Source organism: Antedon bifida, chromosome 11 (assembly GCF_963402885.1).
Source record: "Antedon bifida chromosome 11, ecAntBifi1.1, whole genome shotgun sequence".
Lineage (NCBI taxonomy): Eukaryota > Metazoa > Echinodermata > Crinoidea > Comatulida > Antedonidae > Antedon > Antedon bifida.
Window position 1 is genome coordinate 4,110,423 of NC_136236.1, and position 17,925 is coordinate 4,128,347.

General features: G+C 33.9%; 2 protein-coding genes across 4 annotated transcripts in view; one reads left to right on the forward strand and one right to left on the reverse strand.

Moving 5' to 3' along the window:
* The window catches only part of LOC144855933 (pseudouridylate synthase 7 homolog), a 36,370-nt gene that overhangs the window by 6,959 nt on the left and 11,486 nt on the right, over positions 1-17,925 (reverse strand). For all 3 annotated transcript variants that reach the window (XM_078713893.1, XM_078713892.1, XM_078713894.1), the window contains exons 9-11: positions 6,418-6,483; positions 5,037-5,099; positions 1,202-1,327 (exon numbers count right to left, since the gene is read on the reverse strand). In XM_078713893.1, coding sequence (XP_078570019.1) covers positions 1,202-1,327; positions 5,037-5,099; positions 6,418-6,483 — 255 coding nt within the window. The remainder of the gene's footprint in view (positions 1-1,201; positions 1,328-5,036; positions 5,100-6,417; positions 6,484-17,925) is intronic.
* Positions 11,786-16,357, forward strand: LOC144855932 (uncharacterized). The gene is made up of 2 exons (XM_078713891.1): positions 11,786-13,839; positions 13,993-16,357. Exons 1-2 carry the CDS (start codon positions 11,787-11,789, stop codon positions 15,954-15,956), a joined length of 4,017 nt encoding a protein of 1,338 aa, XP_078570017.1. The 5' UTR covers position 11,786; the 3' UTR covers positions 15,957-16,357.

Consider the following 17,925-nt stretch of genomic DNA (forward strand, 5'->3'; position numbering starts at 1 on the left):
TACAACATGATACATTATGTTCGGTTCTCTAGTAACATTTTAAACCGCTGACATTTCTAATCTATATAGAGATTTCTACCAAAAACCTTAAATTGTGGTAGACCCTTTTGACACCCCTGTTAAGGGGACTTCCAATACTGTATATTTTCACAACAGAGAACACCTATTTGTAATAAGGTTACACCTGTTCAGGGACACCCCTATCATGGAGCCACTTTCCTGGGAATCGAATGAATAGAGGACAATATACAATACTGCATATTTTAATTAACAATACAGAACACCTCTGTTGTAATAAGGTTACACTTTCAACCTATCCAGAATAATTAATTGGGTACGTTGGTTCCTATAAGTGGACACTTTCGGCACCCAACAATGCGTCCCTTTAACAGGGGCCTCCTCTAATAGGGATACAGTGTTAAAACAAATATTGCCTTTTGTTCATTTCATGTCAAGGCATCTGATTAATTAAAGGTACGTGTCTTCTGAATAGGGATGTCCCGAAGGAGGGCTATAGGGTTAAAACCAAATAGTGACTTTTTCTTTGTTCATTTCATGTGAAGGTGTCTGATTAAATAAGGTTGTCCTCTGGATAGGGATGTCCCGAAGAAGGGTTTCTACTGTAATGTAAACAACATGTAAAAGATTTTTCAATATTAGAAGGAACAGAAATTTCTAGAAGTAGAATATGAATCTGACTTTCATGTTTGAAATTTAAATGTGAATAATTTCACATGATTTAATCCTGAAGTGATTCATCAATTTGACAAGAAACATGAATTAAAAAAAAACATATGTTGCTTTTACTTTTAGTTTTCAACTACATTTTTTTAATCACATTTTCATTACATACAGCTAGTGGATGGGTTTTTTCTTAAAGAAAGAGAGGGGTGGGAATGCCTCTAGGCCCCAGCGGATGTACTCAAACTTAACTTGAAGAAACCTTTACACTACTATTTTATCAGTGGTTAACACATGAGACATAGACCACTGGTTTAGCACTCCAACGCTGGGTACAATTGCAGTGGGCTGCTCATTCTCTGAGGCCCCTGGGTTTAGCCAGTGAGCACTCATAGCCGTTTATGTCAGTACCACGATAATGCTTAGGTACAGAGGCTCAAGTGTATCTATATAAGGCACAGTCAAATATATAAAACCTATCCTATGGCTTATAACAAAAAAACAAGGAGCCATCGTTTACCTTCCAACCTGGTGTGTAGCAATTAGTGAGTTACCAAACCGCTGCATGCCAAAATAGTTGATAAAACCAACATCTCGAAGGGAACACATGGCACTGTTCATAGCTCCATCCTCTCCAGTCACATTTCTAACAGTAAAATACAAATGCAGACATTTTATTCAGGAGTATAAATGGGAACATGTACATATTTTTAATACTATAAGAACACATTTTTAAATTTCATTCTTTATTATTATTTCTTAATTAAATAATTTGAAACAGGTTTTCTTTCAATAGGATGTAAGTAAACCTTTACAAGGCAATGACGATATCCTCAAACCAACACCTTTCTTTATTTCAAAAATTTGTTGAAAAACCATTAAAAGTGTAAAAAGCTCTATATTTTGTTTAGTAGATGATGAGTAAAGATGACATTAAGGTTGTAGAATGTCTCATCTGTATCTTATTATACAGATTGAGTATTTAAACTAATACCATGTCTATCAAATTATAATCCATTCTCTAAATTATTAATTTTACACAACAGGTGATGATGAGGGTGAGGTGACGCATTATGAAACACAGAATGATTGGTTTACTGGGATGGTTCTCATTGTGATGATAGCCTCTGAAAGCACAGCATATGGAAAAATAGGTGCCTAAACATAAAATAATATGTATTTAGTCAACACATATTTACAATAACCTGAAAAATTAAATATCGACATAGGCAGACCTCAGCACCAAACCCGAAAACATGATCCCTACTCTTTTCCAATTTGTTAAAATTACTTAAGTATATTTCCCTGACAGAAATATCAACTTAAAGTCTCAACTAAATGACGAAGGAACCAATAAGAATAAAGGTCACAGAAAGGTCATGTGTTCATCTCACTCACTATGTATAACATTGAAAAAGTATGTTCAAATCAATGACTGTGTTTCCCACGGTTATTTTCCTGTCGACCAATCAATCGCAGCAGATTTTCATCAGAGATAGTCTGAGAATAATCTCCCTAGAGAACTAAATTTTTGTCCATAGCTCTTTAAACCAAGAAAATCCGCTATGTACGTTCACACTTTAAAGTGTAGTCAACGTCTGACCCGATTAACCTGAACCAGTCTGAAAGCGATTCATGTTGAAATGAGTCAATCATGAATGGATCATCCTGTGAATAATGATTTGACGTTTGAAAACGCTTCAAATAAAATGAAATACTCCGCAGGCATCCTGTTTGAGAGATGTATAAACTTATCTCTGTAATCGTCTAATTAAGGGATCTCTCTGTCCCTGAAACCATTTGATTTATATATCACTTTGACAATTTGCGGGAAAAAAAACATACAAGCATGAACAATGCTGGAATAAGTAATGAAACTTTATATTAAAATAGAAAACTAATTTCCAATTGGTAATTCTGTAAGGATGATAATGCTATGCAATATTATCATTAGCAATGTCACTGTGTTTATGAGAATGTCATTGTGTAATATTGCAACTAATACTGTCACTGTGAAATTATATTGTCATTAACAATGTCACTTGGTATGATAGTAACTAACAATGCCACTGGTCAATGATTTTGTCACTAACATACAATGTCATTATGGTAGTTGTCACTATAATGTCACTGTGCAGTGACATTATCCCTAACAATGTCATTGTCATAGTTTAGCCAATCAGAAAGCTATGCTCCTGACCTGGTTTTTAAAGCTCTTGACCATTCAGAAGATAATTTGATTATAATACATATAATTTAAATATATATACAGTATATCTTTTATCAACTTTATACACATACTCGCACGCATTCCTAATCTATAAAACAGTATAAAAAATAAGTTTTCAATTACACAATTTTGTATTAAATATACACAGTGTGTAAAAAAAAACTAAAAATCATTAACAATATGGAAATGGATGGAGTACAAACTTAGGCCCTGTCTAGTTAGACAAAAAAAAGTGTGATGTGTCCAAATATAGTATTGATATGCCCTAATATGGTAGTGACATGACATCATCATGTCCATATATGGGCAAATCATATTTTTTTGTCACATAAAGTTTGATAGTGTAGACAGTGCTTTTATACATAGACACTATTTATGGTCCTTTCACCTTTGAAATATCAAACTTATTCTTTAATATAATTTTAACCCAATAAAATCATACTAAAATACCATTTCAATAAATAAATAATTTAATTTTAATATTTCTAAAAAATCAGATGAAAATTTATAATATTGAAAAATGAAAGGAATTTCAAAAATGAAAGTAAAACTGAAATATTCAAATTACAAAGGGGAAAATATTAATGAACATTTCGGATTATGGTCAATTATGTACTTTATATCTACATCTTACATCGATGTTAAGAACAAGACTGTGGATGAAGCGGATAGTTGGGGGTGGGGTTGATAATGACGCAAGGGGAAAGTTTACAAATCTTGCAACAGATTGGTTAATTAATTAATTATTTAATTAATTAATTACATGTAAAAATTCATTGATTGGCTAATTCAATTAATATATCTTTTCCCTCTCAATATAACACAAAATTATTTTATACTATAGAAGTATTAGTATAACATATATAATCAAGTTTGATCTGAGGGTATAAGTACGAAACTTGGAAAACATTAGAGAGGTGGGATTACACTCAGATTATTAAAATAGATTTACCTATGTCTTGTGTCAATATTTAGCCTAAAAATTGACATTATACTGGAGTATGGAATTATATTTGTACGTACTTTGATATGGTATTGTAGTACACGCAAATATTTGTCAGTTGAGGCACTCTTGTAAAAAATACAAAAACATTTAACTTCAAAATGTTTAATTCAATGGAGGGAAACAATTTTTTTAAAATTTACAATGGTTGTATGGAGTACATATTGTCTGTTTGAAACGATCAGAAATATATAGTTACTATCCTTGAACCTCATGTATGCGATTTGGCAGGCTTTACAACTTACATGGCCAATTTTAAATGGCCAATTGGATCACTCATACTAAAGCCTAAAACATAATATTTTTGTTTAGTCACATAGTATACTTATTGCTACTACGTTTATGAAAAAAATGTAAAATCATTTTAATGTTTTACGGTAAATCTAAAAACTCTCAAGATCCGGTTCAGAGAAGAATGCCTTATCCAATGAACCCTAAATTTGTTTCAACTGATTCAATTTTGACAAAAAAATGGGAAGGAAATCGGAGCAATCATGCGATAATTCAATATTGAGCCCACACAAGCTGTCATCTGTGAAAGCTAGTACCAGGGTGTTAAATTGTTGAAACTATTAATATTATTTTGTATAGAAAAAATGACATGAAAAAAGAGGCAAGAAAATTGATACATGATTTCATTGACAATGGTAGTTTGTTGGATATATGGTAAAAAAGGTGTGGCAAGTAGGTATTCAGGGGGTCAAGATTAGCCTTTTGACTCTTAATGATGACCCACAGCCCCCTTCTAAAAAATGTTGCGCCCCTGAAAATACCTTTTACTAGTTTCAATCATCATATACCATAACATAATTGGAAAAAGGAAAACGAATAGTAAATAGAAAATTGAACGACCATGGAAATGATTAAAGCAAGATGTAAATATATATGATTTTGGAAAAATATAGTAGGACCACTCGCAGATGTATAGTGTGGATTGACACTTCTGAATGCAGGTATAGTTTTCAAAATTGTTTAAAACTTCATTAAAAACTCCATTTCTAAAAATAGATGACGTGATAGCACCTGTATTAGTTCAAGATGTTTTAAATAATCATCAATCGCTGAATGAATTACTGCAACATTTGTGCGATTGGATTATTTCTGTACCAGTCACATACTCACCTTAAAACAACTATAAAATGGTTGCCAGAAAGATCACCCAAGGACAGCGGTGTCTTGACGTAACTGATGAAACAGAAATGACAGATAGTATGAATTAATTTTGAACAATTATTATATTATAAAAGTTCAAACATGAATGAAGAACTGCTGTATATGTTAGCATGAATGTACAGACTTGTTTTAGATGCCTATTATAAAGCTGTCTAAACTAGTTTGACAAAAAATGTATGATGTGCCTAAATATGTTATTGACATGCCCAAATATGGTAGTGATATGACATCATCGTGTCCATATATGGGCACATCACATTTTGTTGTCACATTACAGCTTGACTTAAGAATACAATATATTATATTGTATAAACGAGGGGTTTTAAACACTCAGGTACACCCCTACAAATAAAATCTATCAAGTAAATAGGAATTAGATTACAGGTGGCACCCGAGAACAAACATACAAATGAGAAACATTTTTTTTCCTTGTTTTTTATTCTAAAATAAATTGAATGACTCAAGAAAGATCAGGAAACTATTTATGCTCAGTAGTTTATCTTCGTGATACGATCTAGGGTGGAGTTTACAGGAATTATACATTAATAACATTGACAACATTGACAATGCAGAATTCTTGGCAAAACATGGATATCAATTAATTTTAGTGATAAAATCTAGGGTGGGGTTAATAGGATAAGATAGGCTTTACACATTAAACACTGACAATAAAATGCAAGGATTTGGGCAAACATTTGATTGAGGAAATAGCTTCTGGACAATAGGATTATCTTGGGTGGGGTGTTTTGGCAAAATCTGTTGATATCAATATGTTTGAGGTGATGGTATGGAAATAGATTTGGTGATTTAGGGTGGGGTGATATGCAATAATCTAAAGCTCTGTCTACACTATCAAAGTTTGATGTGCCCAAATATGGCAGTGATATACCTAAATATGGGAGTGATATGACATTATCATGTCCATAAATGGGCACATCACATTTTTGTTGTCACATAAAGTTTGATAGTGTAGACAGAGCTTAACACATTGTTAAAAATGCAAATTTATGATGGGGTTTTGGCAAAATATTTTGATATTAATATGATTGAGGTCATGACATGGAAATAGATTTAGTGATGAGATCAGGGTGGGGTCAACACAGTGATAACGAGGAGAAATCAGTAGACTAATTCCTCCATGTTGATAACAATGCAAATTTATGAAAGATTCTTGGCAAAAACTTTTGATATTAATATAATTAAGGTCATGATATGGCAATAAATTGTGAAAGTGATGGTGTGTTTGAAATGATGTATTCTTTCCTATCACAATTAACATAATTATAATTGATTTTTAGAAAAGTGTGAATAAGTGATGATAAGCACTCACCTGAAGTTTCCTAACTTAATACCACGAAGAACTTTATTCAACTGGCTAAGTCTTGTAGCAAACACCCTGTAAAATACACATAGAACAAATGATTTTTAAAAACAAACAATAACTTTTATATTCCTTCTTATACTGGAAATGGAAGGAGGTAGCTGTCTTTTTTTTTCTTTTTAAACATTGATTTATTTACTAGTATATATTAATCCTAGGGCAAATTACTGAAAAAATGACAACACTGTGGGTGTCAGTGGCTTGATCTTGATACAAAATAAAATAAGTAAAACGTTAAATCAAAATGATAAATTAGAACAGCCAGATAAACGTGGAGAGCTTTCGGGCAACACTAGCCCTTCATTTAGTGCAAGAGTACTTAAATAGAGATAGAATATATATGAATACTGTATGAAATATGTACAATTTATGTCTGAAATAAAGAAATTACAAATTACAAAATAATATATGACAGAGAGTGAGAGTTAGTACAGAGACCATACTTCTGTCACAAAACAATAAATCCAGTTGTAAAACAATTCTTCATATCTTCTTTAATCAACAAATTTTCTATAGGAGCAAGGAAGAAGGCATTTGCTATCCTTATTAAACCTCCCAACTCCCTCATCACCAGGCCCCAACAAAGTGTCTCTTTTGAATATATAGTTGACCTGGGAAAACATATATTGCTGCAAACTCAGTAGGGGTGTTCTCAAAGGAAGGGTTCTACTGTAAATATGAATATTCAAGCGGCAGACAATGTTTTATTTTGTCCTTGCAGACACAGAAATACATCCAGGCACCTATATTTATATTCCTATACTCATTGTTATAGTCTGATGGATCGTTGAATCAGCTAGGAACAGATCATAATCATAAGCTGAAGCCCTTTACTCTGATTATGGTGCTATTCACTAGGGTTTACTTAAAAGTCTGTGAGTCACACCAAATCAGCTGCTCAACACACGCGCTAGAAACGTGAACGTTATACACTGGTTCAGTTATAATGAGAAGAATTGTTCTAACTTTAGAATTAGCAGCTTGGATTGCAATTTTCATTGCTTTTGTAACATATATTGAAGAATAAACTAACAAAAATTCAAGTTGAGTTGAGTTCTCCAGTATCCAGTATGTCTAATCTAATATAGGGAAAACAAATTCAATACTTGACTGAAGATATCTTCCACCAACATTATAGATGCCACTGACAAAAAAGATGTACATACGGTAAATTAACAGACTGATTAAAAGGATATCCTTGAGACCCAACAAACTGTGTGTCCTCTGAATTGGGGTTGGCCGTAGTGTTTAAACATATATTGCCATTTTGTTCATTTTATCAGCTGATTCTCGGTACTGTATCTATTTCCAAAGTATCATAGGAATATTTGGTACTGCTGTGCAACATCACATGTATCTAGCAGTAACCTAACCTACAGCTGATTTGGAATCGGTTGATTTCATGGGAAAGTGTCCCTTTAATATGCAGGTGTCCCTTTAATAGATGGGTGTCCCTTTTTAATAAGCTATGAATAGGGGTGTCTTAAAGGAGAGGTTCTACTAATTTACATTAATAGCTAATGAAAGTACTGTACCATACTAGGCATGTAGACTTTTAATGTTTTGCTATTAATTAATACCGACAGGGTCAAAGGTAAAAAAAACAACAAAACACAACATCTTGACCTTAATAATTGATGTTAATCTTATTACGGAATCCGCAAGTATTCACTTGAAATGTGACTTAGTTGTAATACTTTAAATCTAACTTTATCCGTCCTTTAATTAATAACATTAGGTCGCTTCCTTCATCAGTCATTATAATACATTAGTTGTAAGATGTTAAAAGGAAGTTGTTAAATTTGTTTAAAAAACTAAAAAGTCAATTGACAAAAATTGTTACTACCTTTATGTTAAGAAATTGCATCCTTAAGCTATGTCTACACTATCAAACTAGTTTGACAAAAAAAGTGTGATGTGCCCAAATATGGTAGTGATATGCTCAAATATGGTAGTGACATGACATCTTCATCACATTTATTTTACTCTGTTGGTGTTATAAGTAAAACACTGCCTGCCACTGAACTCTTAAGAGGACAAAATCAAGGTTAAAAAAAGTTAATAGGAGTGTCCCTTGAATATGGGTTGGTCGTAGTGTTTAAAAAATATGTTCACAGGAAAATGTTCTTTGAATAAAGGGTGTTCAGTTCGTTTCAGAGAAAAGTGTCCCCTTAATAGGTGTGTCTCAAACAAGGGATCTACATGTACTGTATATAACACAATTTTAAAACATGCTATATCATATTATTATTATAAGTTAGTATTAAGTTCCATGATTCCTATGTATTATTATCTCTGGTAAAGTTTAAATTTTAATATTAAAATTGTGAATGTACATGCAATGTATTATTAGCCCCCATGTGATACCAACTCAATTATTTGAACTTGAAAAAAACGTGCTAAAAAATGCTTAGATAATGTCGGTGAAAAGTTCTTTCATATTGCGCTTCCGGATAATAAGAATATGTGAATCCACCTACACTCTGACCTAATGGTGCTGCTGTGTTCAGAATTGAGCGATTCTGATTGGTTGAATGTATGTTCATGGTTTGCCTGTTGCTGTGTAGTGTGTCATTATGACAGTGGCTTTCAAGGCTTGTGTTTGTTACGACTAAAAGCGTGGACTTGTGTACGTTTGGACTCGTGTACACTAAAACGTTTTAACTTGATGACTAATCTAAGGTTTGCATATATGAAAGGTAAGTTTATATTTATTTAAAACTGATATATATCTTAAACATCTACAGTTTGTCTGCAATATTCATTTTTTTTCTTTTTTTTTTAAACTTTATATTGTACTTCTAGAAAATTATAATACTTGGTGAAAATAAGAATAATAAAATCTAAATCAATGAATAAATTAAATATATTTTTTTTCTGTTTGTAGTTATGACTTTGGTTGTAGGAAAATAAGAAATATAATATTAAATAATAGGGGTCTCCCCTGAATAAGGGTAGTGTTGCCCCTGTATATTGGCCCTGAATCACCCAGTTAATATAACATTAGTGGTTGATTGTTACGTTAGTGGGTGATACAGGTCTTTGATTATTTCTTAGTGTTCTCTTAATAGTGGTATCCCAACAGAGGCCTTTTCTGTATGTTTAATATTTAATAATATGTCTTCAATACAGATAAGGTTTGTATGATTCATTGCTTTCAACAATCGACCAATCGTACGTTTCAACGGAGGTCAGTTCTATTTATAGACGATATGATAGGTTGCTATATTGAGATCATCAATTTGTACTTTGTGTCCAAAATTAATATTGAGTGGGGTGGACTACAGGAATTGTTAGTTTCTAGGCTTTCATTAGTTTATCAATTAGAAACATATAACATATAAACATACACCCCTCGTGGTCCCCAATGAAAAAAAAACCATTTAATACTATACTTATATGTTATAAATAAGTTTAAAAAAAAAAATTGAATAAAAAAAAACGAATATTTGATACTTATGTTATTGTCTGCTGACATTACTGTATGTATTGTCAAGGGAGACAATCTGAACGACAGACAAATGTTTAATTTACACTATTTACTGAAATTGCCAAATTTTCAAGTTTTTTATTAATTTTAATGATTCAAATTAAATTTAGGAAAAAACTACATGACATTAACTTCCTATGGTCAACACGCAAATTCACAATTCCTTGTCTTTGGGAGTTAGTTTTGCATTAGTTTTTTAAATGATTTTCTTGGTCAATAAAAAAAATTAAACACAGCATGTAACATACAAATGTCTTTCTCAAAAATAGTACTATGGCCCCCACCCACACAAAAAAATGACCTTTTAACCAATTATATCATTATCTAAACGGATTTTCTAACTTTACGTGTCAATAAAATTATATTTCTTCTTTGTTAAAATGTTAGTTCCTAATTGCCAAACTTTTAAAAAATAATTATTGAAAATCTTAACATTCCTGACAAGTTGAAAAGAAAAGCACAGATATGTTTTAAAATATTAAAAAGATAAAAATCAATTAAAAAATGATATTTTTCAAATAGTTAACATTTTTAAAGGATTTGTTTTGAGGTTATCTAGATGAGATAATACTGATTTTTGATATTTAGTTGAAAAAAGCAACTTTTCAATTAAAAGGAAAATATAACATTACAAGTTAACAAGGAAAGATAAACTTGTTTTAAAATTTTAAAAAAGATAAAAATTAATTAACTTATATATTTCAAATAACAAATATTTTAAGGGATTTGTTTTGAAGTTATCTAGATAAAAACAATGATATATTTTAGATTAACTTGACATAAGTAAGCTATTTAAAGATAGAACATTTTAACTTACAACTCAAGTTCAAAAGGAAAGCTTTTTTAAATGATTTAATGAAGATAAAAATTAATTAAAACTGAAATATTAAACATTTTTAAAGGGGTTGTTTCAAGGTTATCTTTAAAAACAAACATTCACATTTGAATTTATTTTCACCATCATACAAATGTTGTCATTTTACAAGGCCATTTGAACAGTTGAAAAAAATACAACAAACTTATTGAATAAAAGTTTTGAATTAACCTTGTATAATGAAGATAAAAATTAATTAAAACTGAAATATTTAAAATATTTTAAAGGTGTTGTTTCAAGGTTAAACATTCATATTTTGAATTTAATTTGATCAACATACAAATGTTTTCATTTTACGAGGCCATTTGAAAAGTTATTATAAACATACTAATTAAATAAAAGTCTTGAATTAACCCTGTATGATGTAATATTAAGTAGGAGAAACTGTCTCAAGACAAACTTTTAAATCACAGGAAATCATGCTAAATTACTTGGTTCCTTTTAGGAACTAAACCCTTCCTCTTATACCAGTTGTCACCTGATTGAATTTAAAGTTCAAAGGTCAAAGAAGACACTAAAATAGCACCAGATTCCCTATGCTGTATCTCATATGTCCAGTATCTTAGGCAAATTCCTTAATACAGCAACACATGTGTACCACACTGTATCATGGAAGGTTAGCTTATTGTGATGTCTGTTCTTTTTTTAAAAATATGTAAAGGGCCTTTGAACAGTCAAGAAAGGGCGCTATATAAATGTGGTATTCATTATTTACTATGATACAGGCATCACATGTGAAACACATGATATACTGTATTACAGACTTTGACTATGATACTGGACAAATTGAGGCACAGTACCAAGACTTGACTGAAAACGATATAAGATGAATAAAACACACATCTATTCCAATATGTTTTTCTTTTTCTTACAGATATGGTGAGAAAAAAATAGTTTCAGAAACAAAAATACCAAGAAATATTAAGAGTTTCTTTTGAAAGCAGTAGCATAAAAATGAAAATGAAAACGTTAAACAGTGTAATCTTAGGAGTGATTTTGATTGATTTGGTTGGAGCGTTACCAATGTGGCCAAGAGGGGTAGATTGCCCCGCAAGGTGTATTTGTACCATCACCAACGATTACTTGTACCCATTACGTCAAGGTGTGTACCAAAAAGTGGACTGTGCCAATAAAGGACTCAACTTCATCCCGCGTAACCTACCTCCTGAAACCAACATTCTTCTTTTGAACAATAACAGAATTCGTAGTATAGGCCAAGCATTTCGTTCAGTTTTTGACCTTAAATATCTTGATTTATCGTATAATAATTTTCAATTTATCAAAGAGGGAGTGTTTGATTATAACCGTAATTTAGAGTTGATTAATCTTGGTTGGAATTCGATACAAACGTTGGAAGATGCAGTGTTTCGCAGGCAAGAGGATATGACCGATTTGACGCTTGCTGGTAACAAATTGACTGAGATTCCGTATGCGGTTAGTAGTCTGCGTACATTACAGGTTCTGCAGTTATACCAAAACCAAATCACATCACTTGAAAACAATCCATTTGTCGGATTAGATAGTTTGCAGTTTTTAAATTTACATGATAATCAAATATCAAAAATTGAAGGGACAGTGTTCCTGCGAAATCCAGAATTGAGTAATATTTATTTGAATGCGAATAAGATACAGTCGATCCCGGCAAATCTCTTCCGCAACTTGCGGAGCCTTGATTATCTTGCACTGAGTGACAACCAGATCACAAACTTCCATGTCAACACCTTCCGTATGGCTGGGAATATTCGCAGTCTTGATTTACAAAGGAACCAATTGACGACGCTACCAAGCGGACTCTTTGTGGGAATGTCAAGATTACGAGAAATCAACCTTCAGGAGAATATGTTACGTACTATTCCTCACTCAACTGCTATGTTCCGAGGACTCAACAATCTTCGGACGATTGATCTTTCAAAGAATACCGCTATCGGAACTTTACCCCCTGGCATTTTCAGCAATCTTCCAAATCTAGAAACGATAACTCTGAGTCACCTTACGGGTATCGACGCAACAACTTTTTACGGACTTCCTCATTTAAAAACACTAAAAATTACAGATAGCAGCATAAACACTTTATCAAATAATATTTTCAAAGATAATCGTCTTCTTGAGCAGCTGTCATTACCGAAATGTGGAATTAGCACGGTTGAACAAAGAGCACTTTTTGGATTGTCCAAACTCCGTTCCATAGACTTTTCTGATAACCGACTTACATTCGTTGATGGAAGCATGTTCGCAGAATGTCAACTAATTGCTATAGAAACGCTGCATCTTCAGTATAATAAAATCCGTGAATTGTCTGTGTTTGCATTCAGAAACATGGAAACACTGACAAACCTACGTTTGGACAATAACAAGATTCCAAGCCTTCCAGCATTCATGTTTAACTTCCTTAGGAATTTAAGAAGTTTAGAAGTTGATCATAACAGTATAACCTTTGTGCAAGACGGCGCTCTAAGCGGGTTGATGTCGCTCGCAAGATTCGACATCTCGAACAATCCTATAAACTGCGACTGTACCATACTACCGTTTACTCGTTGGATTAATAACAATAAAAATAAGATATTCTCATTAACGCAAACCGTTTGTGGATCGCCCTCAATATATGCTCATAATCCGATAACAACTGTGATGAACACAGTTTCCGGTACTCCGTTTGTCTGTATTCCTCCTTCAATCACATCACAACCGAAAGCTCAGCAAATATACATCAAAGTCGGTACACATTCTAAGTTACCATGCGATCTACAGGAACGTGTAGTAGCTGAACAGGTGTGGACGATTCCTTTGAATAGAAAGATCACTGTTGGGAAAACGCCTACAACAGCGTTTGTTATCGCAATGCAGCACATTACAGCTCTAACAGATGGAACACTCGTTATACAAAATGCGGGTTATACTGATTCTGGGAAATATACATGTACAGCAACCAATTCAAAAGGCATTAAATCGATTACATACAATATATTAGTTGTGGATTTTGTACCAACTGGAGGAGTCGTTGCACCAGGTAAAATAATGTAGAAAATAAGATTAGGCCTAATGTAATTAGGCCTATTTAAGGAAAGGATCAGTTCGAATGTCAAAATGTTGCCTTCTCAGATGATTCGTTAATACCATTTAAAGTAAATAAAATCAATAAATTGTGCATGTTTTATTACAGGTGCAGGAACAACTGGAACTGGTGGTACTCCTGGAGCTGGGACACCTGGTGGTGGTACTCCTGGAGCTGGAACACCTGGTGGTGGTACTCCTGGAGCTGGAACACCTGGAGCTGGGACACCTAGTGGTGGGATACCTGGTGGTGGGATACCTGGAGCTGGGACACCTGGTGGTGGTAATCCTGGAGCTGGGATACCTGGTGGGACACCTGGTGGTGGGATACCTGGAGCTGGGACACCCGGTGGTGAGATACCTGGAGCTGGGACACCTGGTGCCGGTACACCGGGTGTAGGAATACCTGGAGCTGGCACACCTGGTGTAGGAATACCTGGAGCCTGGGTACCTGGTGCTGGAATACCTGGGGCCGGGACACCAGGAGCTGGAATACCTGGGGCCGGGACACCAGGAGCTGGAATACCTGGGGCCGGGACACCAGGAGCTGGAATACCTGGGGCCGGGACACCGGGAGCTGAAGTACCTGGTGCTGGGACACCTGGTGTAGGAATACCTGGAGCTGGTGGTTGGATACCTGGTGGTGGAACTCCTGGAGTTGGGACACCTGGAGTTGGGACACCTGGAGCAGGAGTACCTGGAGCAGGAACACCTGGAGCAGGAACACCTGGAGTAGGAACACCTGGAGCTGGGACACCTGGTGTTTGGACACCTAATTTTGGGACACCTGGTTTTTGGACACCTAATTTTGGGACACCTGGTTTTGGGACACCTGGAGCTGGAACACCTGGTGTCGGGACACCTGGAGCTGGAATACCTGGTGCAGGGACACCTGGAGCTGGAACACCTGGTGCTGGTACACCAGGAGTAGGATTACCTGGCAGACCAGGAGGAGGATTTGGTGGTCCAAATAGACCAATAGGGCCTAATGGTGGTTACCCAGTATATCCTGGAAATGGTGTACCTGGTTATCCAGGTATAAATCCTGGAAATGGTGGGAATCCTGTACTTCCAGTACCTGGTTATCCAGGTATAATAAACCCAGGCACAGGGAACGTTTTACCTAGCAGGGTCCCCCACCTACAACCAACAAAGTTTCCTTATACAACACCAATGGCATACGATCCACATCCTTGTACACCAAGCCCTTGTCTCCATGGAGGTAAATGCACAGAAATACCTGCTGATGGCATTGAAGATAGTGACCATCAGAAACCAAAGGTAACAAGCAAAACAGTTATTCCGGTAGCAGTTGCTGAACCAGTGGTTCTCATGGCTAAGTGCGCTTGTACACAGTTGTGGGGTGGACGATACTGTGAGGTACGTCTTCCAGGCCGACCAAAAGCAGTACAGATATCCAATACACACAGCAACTACATACAGATAAAATGGCATGAAGGAGAAATACATGGTGATCTTTCAGGATATAAAGTACTATATCGAAAAATGGGAGGTGATCAACCAATTGAAGTGAGCATGCCCCTTGACCCAGATGTCAAATCATTTACACTGCATCAGTTGGAAACTGAAGCAACATATCGTATTTGTGTTGTTGCTTATAACACCGGTGGTGAAAGCGATCTTGGTGACGATAATTGCATTTTAGCTCACACGAATAAATCAGACAAGACAAAATCCCAGGATAATATCTCAATTTTAACAGTATCTCTCGGTGGACTTGGACTGTTGATCGCAATTGTAGCATCAGCGGGTTATTATAGATACAATCATAAGAAGAACAAGCCTGTAGAGACCATGCAACAAAGAACAGACAACCTGAAGAAAGGGCTACAAAAGAAAGGCAGAGGAGCTGCTAAGCCAGCTCGTGAACCAGTCAGGCCTGAAACCATTTACTATTCACACAGTAATGACAGCGTTATGTTGTTGGATATGAACCCACAGATACCGTCCATGATGTACTTAAACCCGAGTGCTGCACCTCCTGCACCTCAGAAAGCTATCAAACCTAAACCAAAGAAGAGGCTGTTGCAGATACAGTCAGACTTGGAATAATAAATCAATCATTTAAAATTCAGATATTATGGTGCTTTCGATTTGACCAACCTAGGAACCACTTAGGTCATGTTAATTCACCATGTCCATGCAGGAAAAGTCAGGATGCGCTTCCTCTCTCTATTCATCGACACAGTCCTGATTTCTAGCTTCAGGTGACGACCGACATCAATCTGTAGGTCGTCGCAAACAAAAAGCTTGACCCTTTATTTGTAGAATCTTTCCTGTTTATGGCAAGGAATGTGTAACTGTATAATTGCAAAAAGAATTCTGATATAGTAATTTCTATATTAAGATACAACTAGAAAAACTTTATACACAATATCTAAATTGCTGTGCATTATATTGACTATCCACTATATTATGAAAAAAAAACACCATAACCTATATTGGTTGAAAAACATCACATGATTAAATGTATTTATATAAATATATAATTACTATGCAGTATATTGAATATACACTAATATAACAAAAATTTAAACTATATAATTGTTGACAATTTAAAAAATAAAATATGTAATTGCTGTATAGTATATTTAATATACATAATTATATAAAAACAATAAATGTATATTGTATATATTTTTGACACAATTTAATAATAGTAAATACATAAAATAGTATATTGAATATACTATATTATACATATATAACTAACATAATGTATATATTGAGTGAAAACAGTATAACATTTATATATTGATTATATACTGTATACTAATTTTTAATGCAAAGCCACTAATTTGCTGATAAATTTGAATAGGCAAATTATACCACTGTATATGCAAAAATGGCAAACACTCTAAGGATTTTTTATCTTATAATGTTTTGGTATAAATAAAGTTATTATATTTCTATAAATTCTTTTAAACTTTAACTAATTTTCTTATATGCAAAATACTTAAAATTTTAAATAATGTATATAAATTTGTTTTTTTCTTTTTTTAAATATTGCAAAAAAAATCTTTTAAGTAAATAATGTATAAAATTTATTTCATCATTCGCATTGCATTTCTTATAAAGAGAGGCAAATATGCAAATGAGGTCAATTATTTGGAACAGGAAGTGAATCAAGAACAAGTAATTTTTATGAATAATTTATTGAATGGTTTCCTGAATGAATTAAAGTAAATAAATGTGCAATATGCAACATGAGACTTTTAAAAGTTGTTATAGTTTCAATTTGTTTTGTATTTATAACTATAGCTGAATATTGACATCAAACTTTATGTGACAACAAAATGTGAGGTGCCCATATATGGATGATATCATATCACTACCATATTTGGGCATATCATTACCATATTTAGGCACATAACACTTTTTTAGTCAAACTAGTTTGATAGTGTAGACAGAGCTTTACATCCACAGAAGGCAAGGATTTGGGAGTTGGGAAAGTCATATTTCTGAATTTCCTGTTTCAGGAGAATTGACCTACTCACTCGCTGGACTTAATGACTAATTGAGTAATCAATCATGGGAGCATCTCCTAAGTCTCTGCCTGCACACAGTCAGTTACTGTAACTAGTTCGTAGGTTATAGCAAATTGCATAATCTTTCGATAGCATATTGACTATGCAGCTAGTGAGTCTAAATGTCATTCTATACATGCTTATATTGCTTATGGTACACAGAATGAATTTCTGTGTAAAAAAAAAGCTGTGTAGCTGTGTGTACAGTAGTCATGTCAATGCGAATATGCAGCTATTGAGTCTAAAAGTCATTCGGTGTATGCTCATATTGCTTCTAGTACACAGAATGACTTTTCGTCTTGACAGCTCTGTAGTGGCTTGTCATGAAAATGAAAGGTTGGTAATATTTCATTGCTTAAATTTACCCAATGTCCTCTGTTCTTTCCGTTAAATAATTATTAACTGTTAATATAATTCAGTTGTCCGACAAAAATAGAAAATTATTAAACAACTGGTACGGATATGCTGTCCCTGATGTATTAAAATAAATAAAG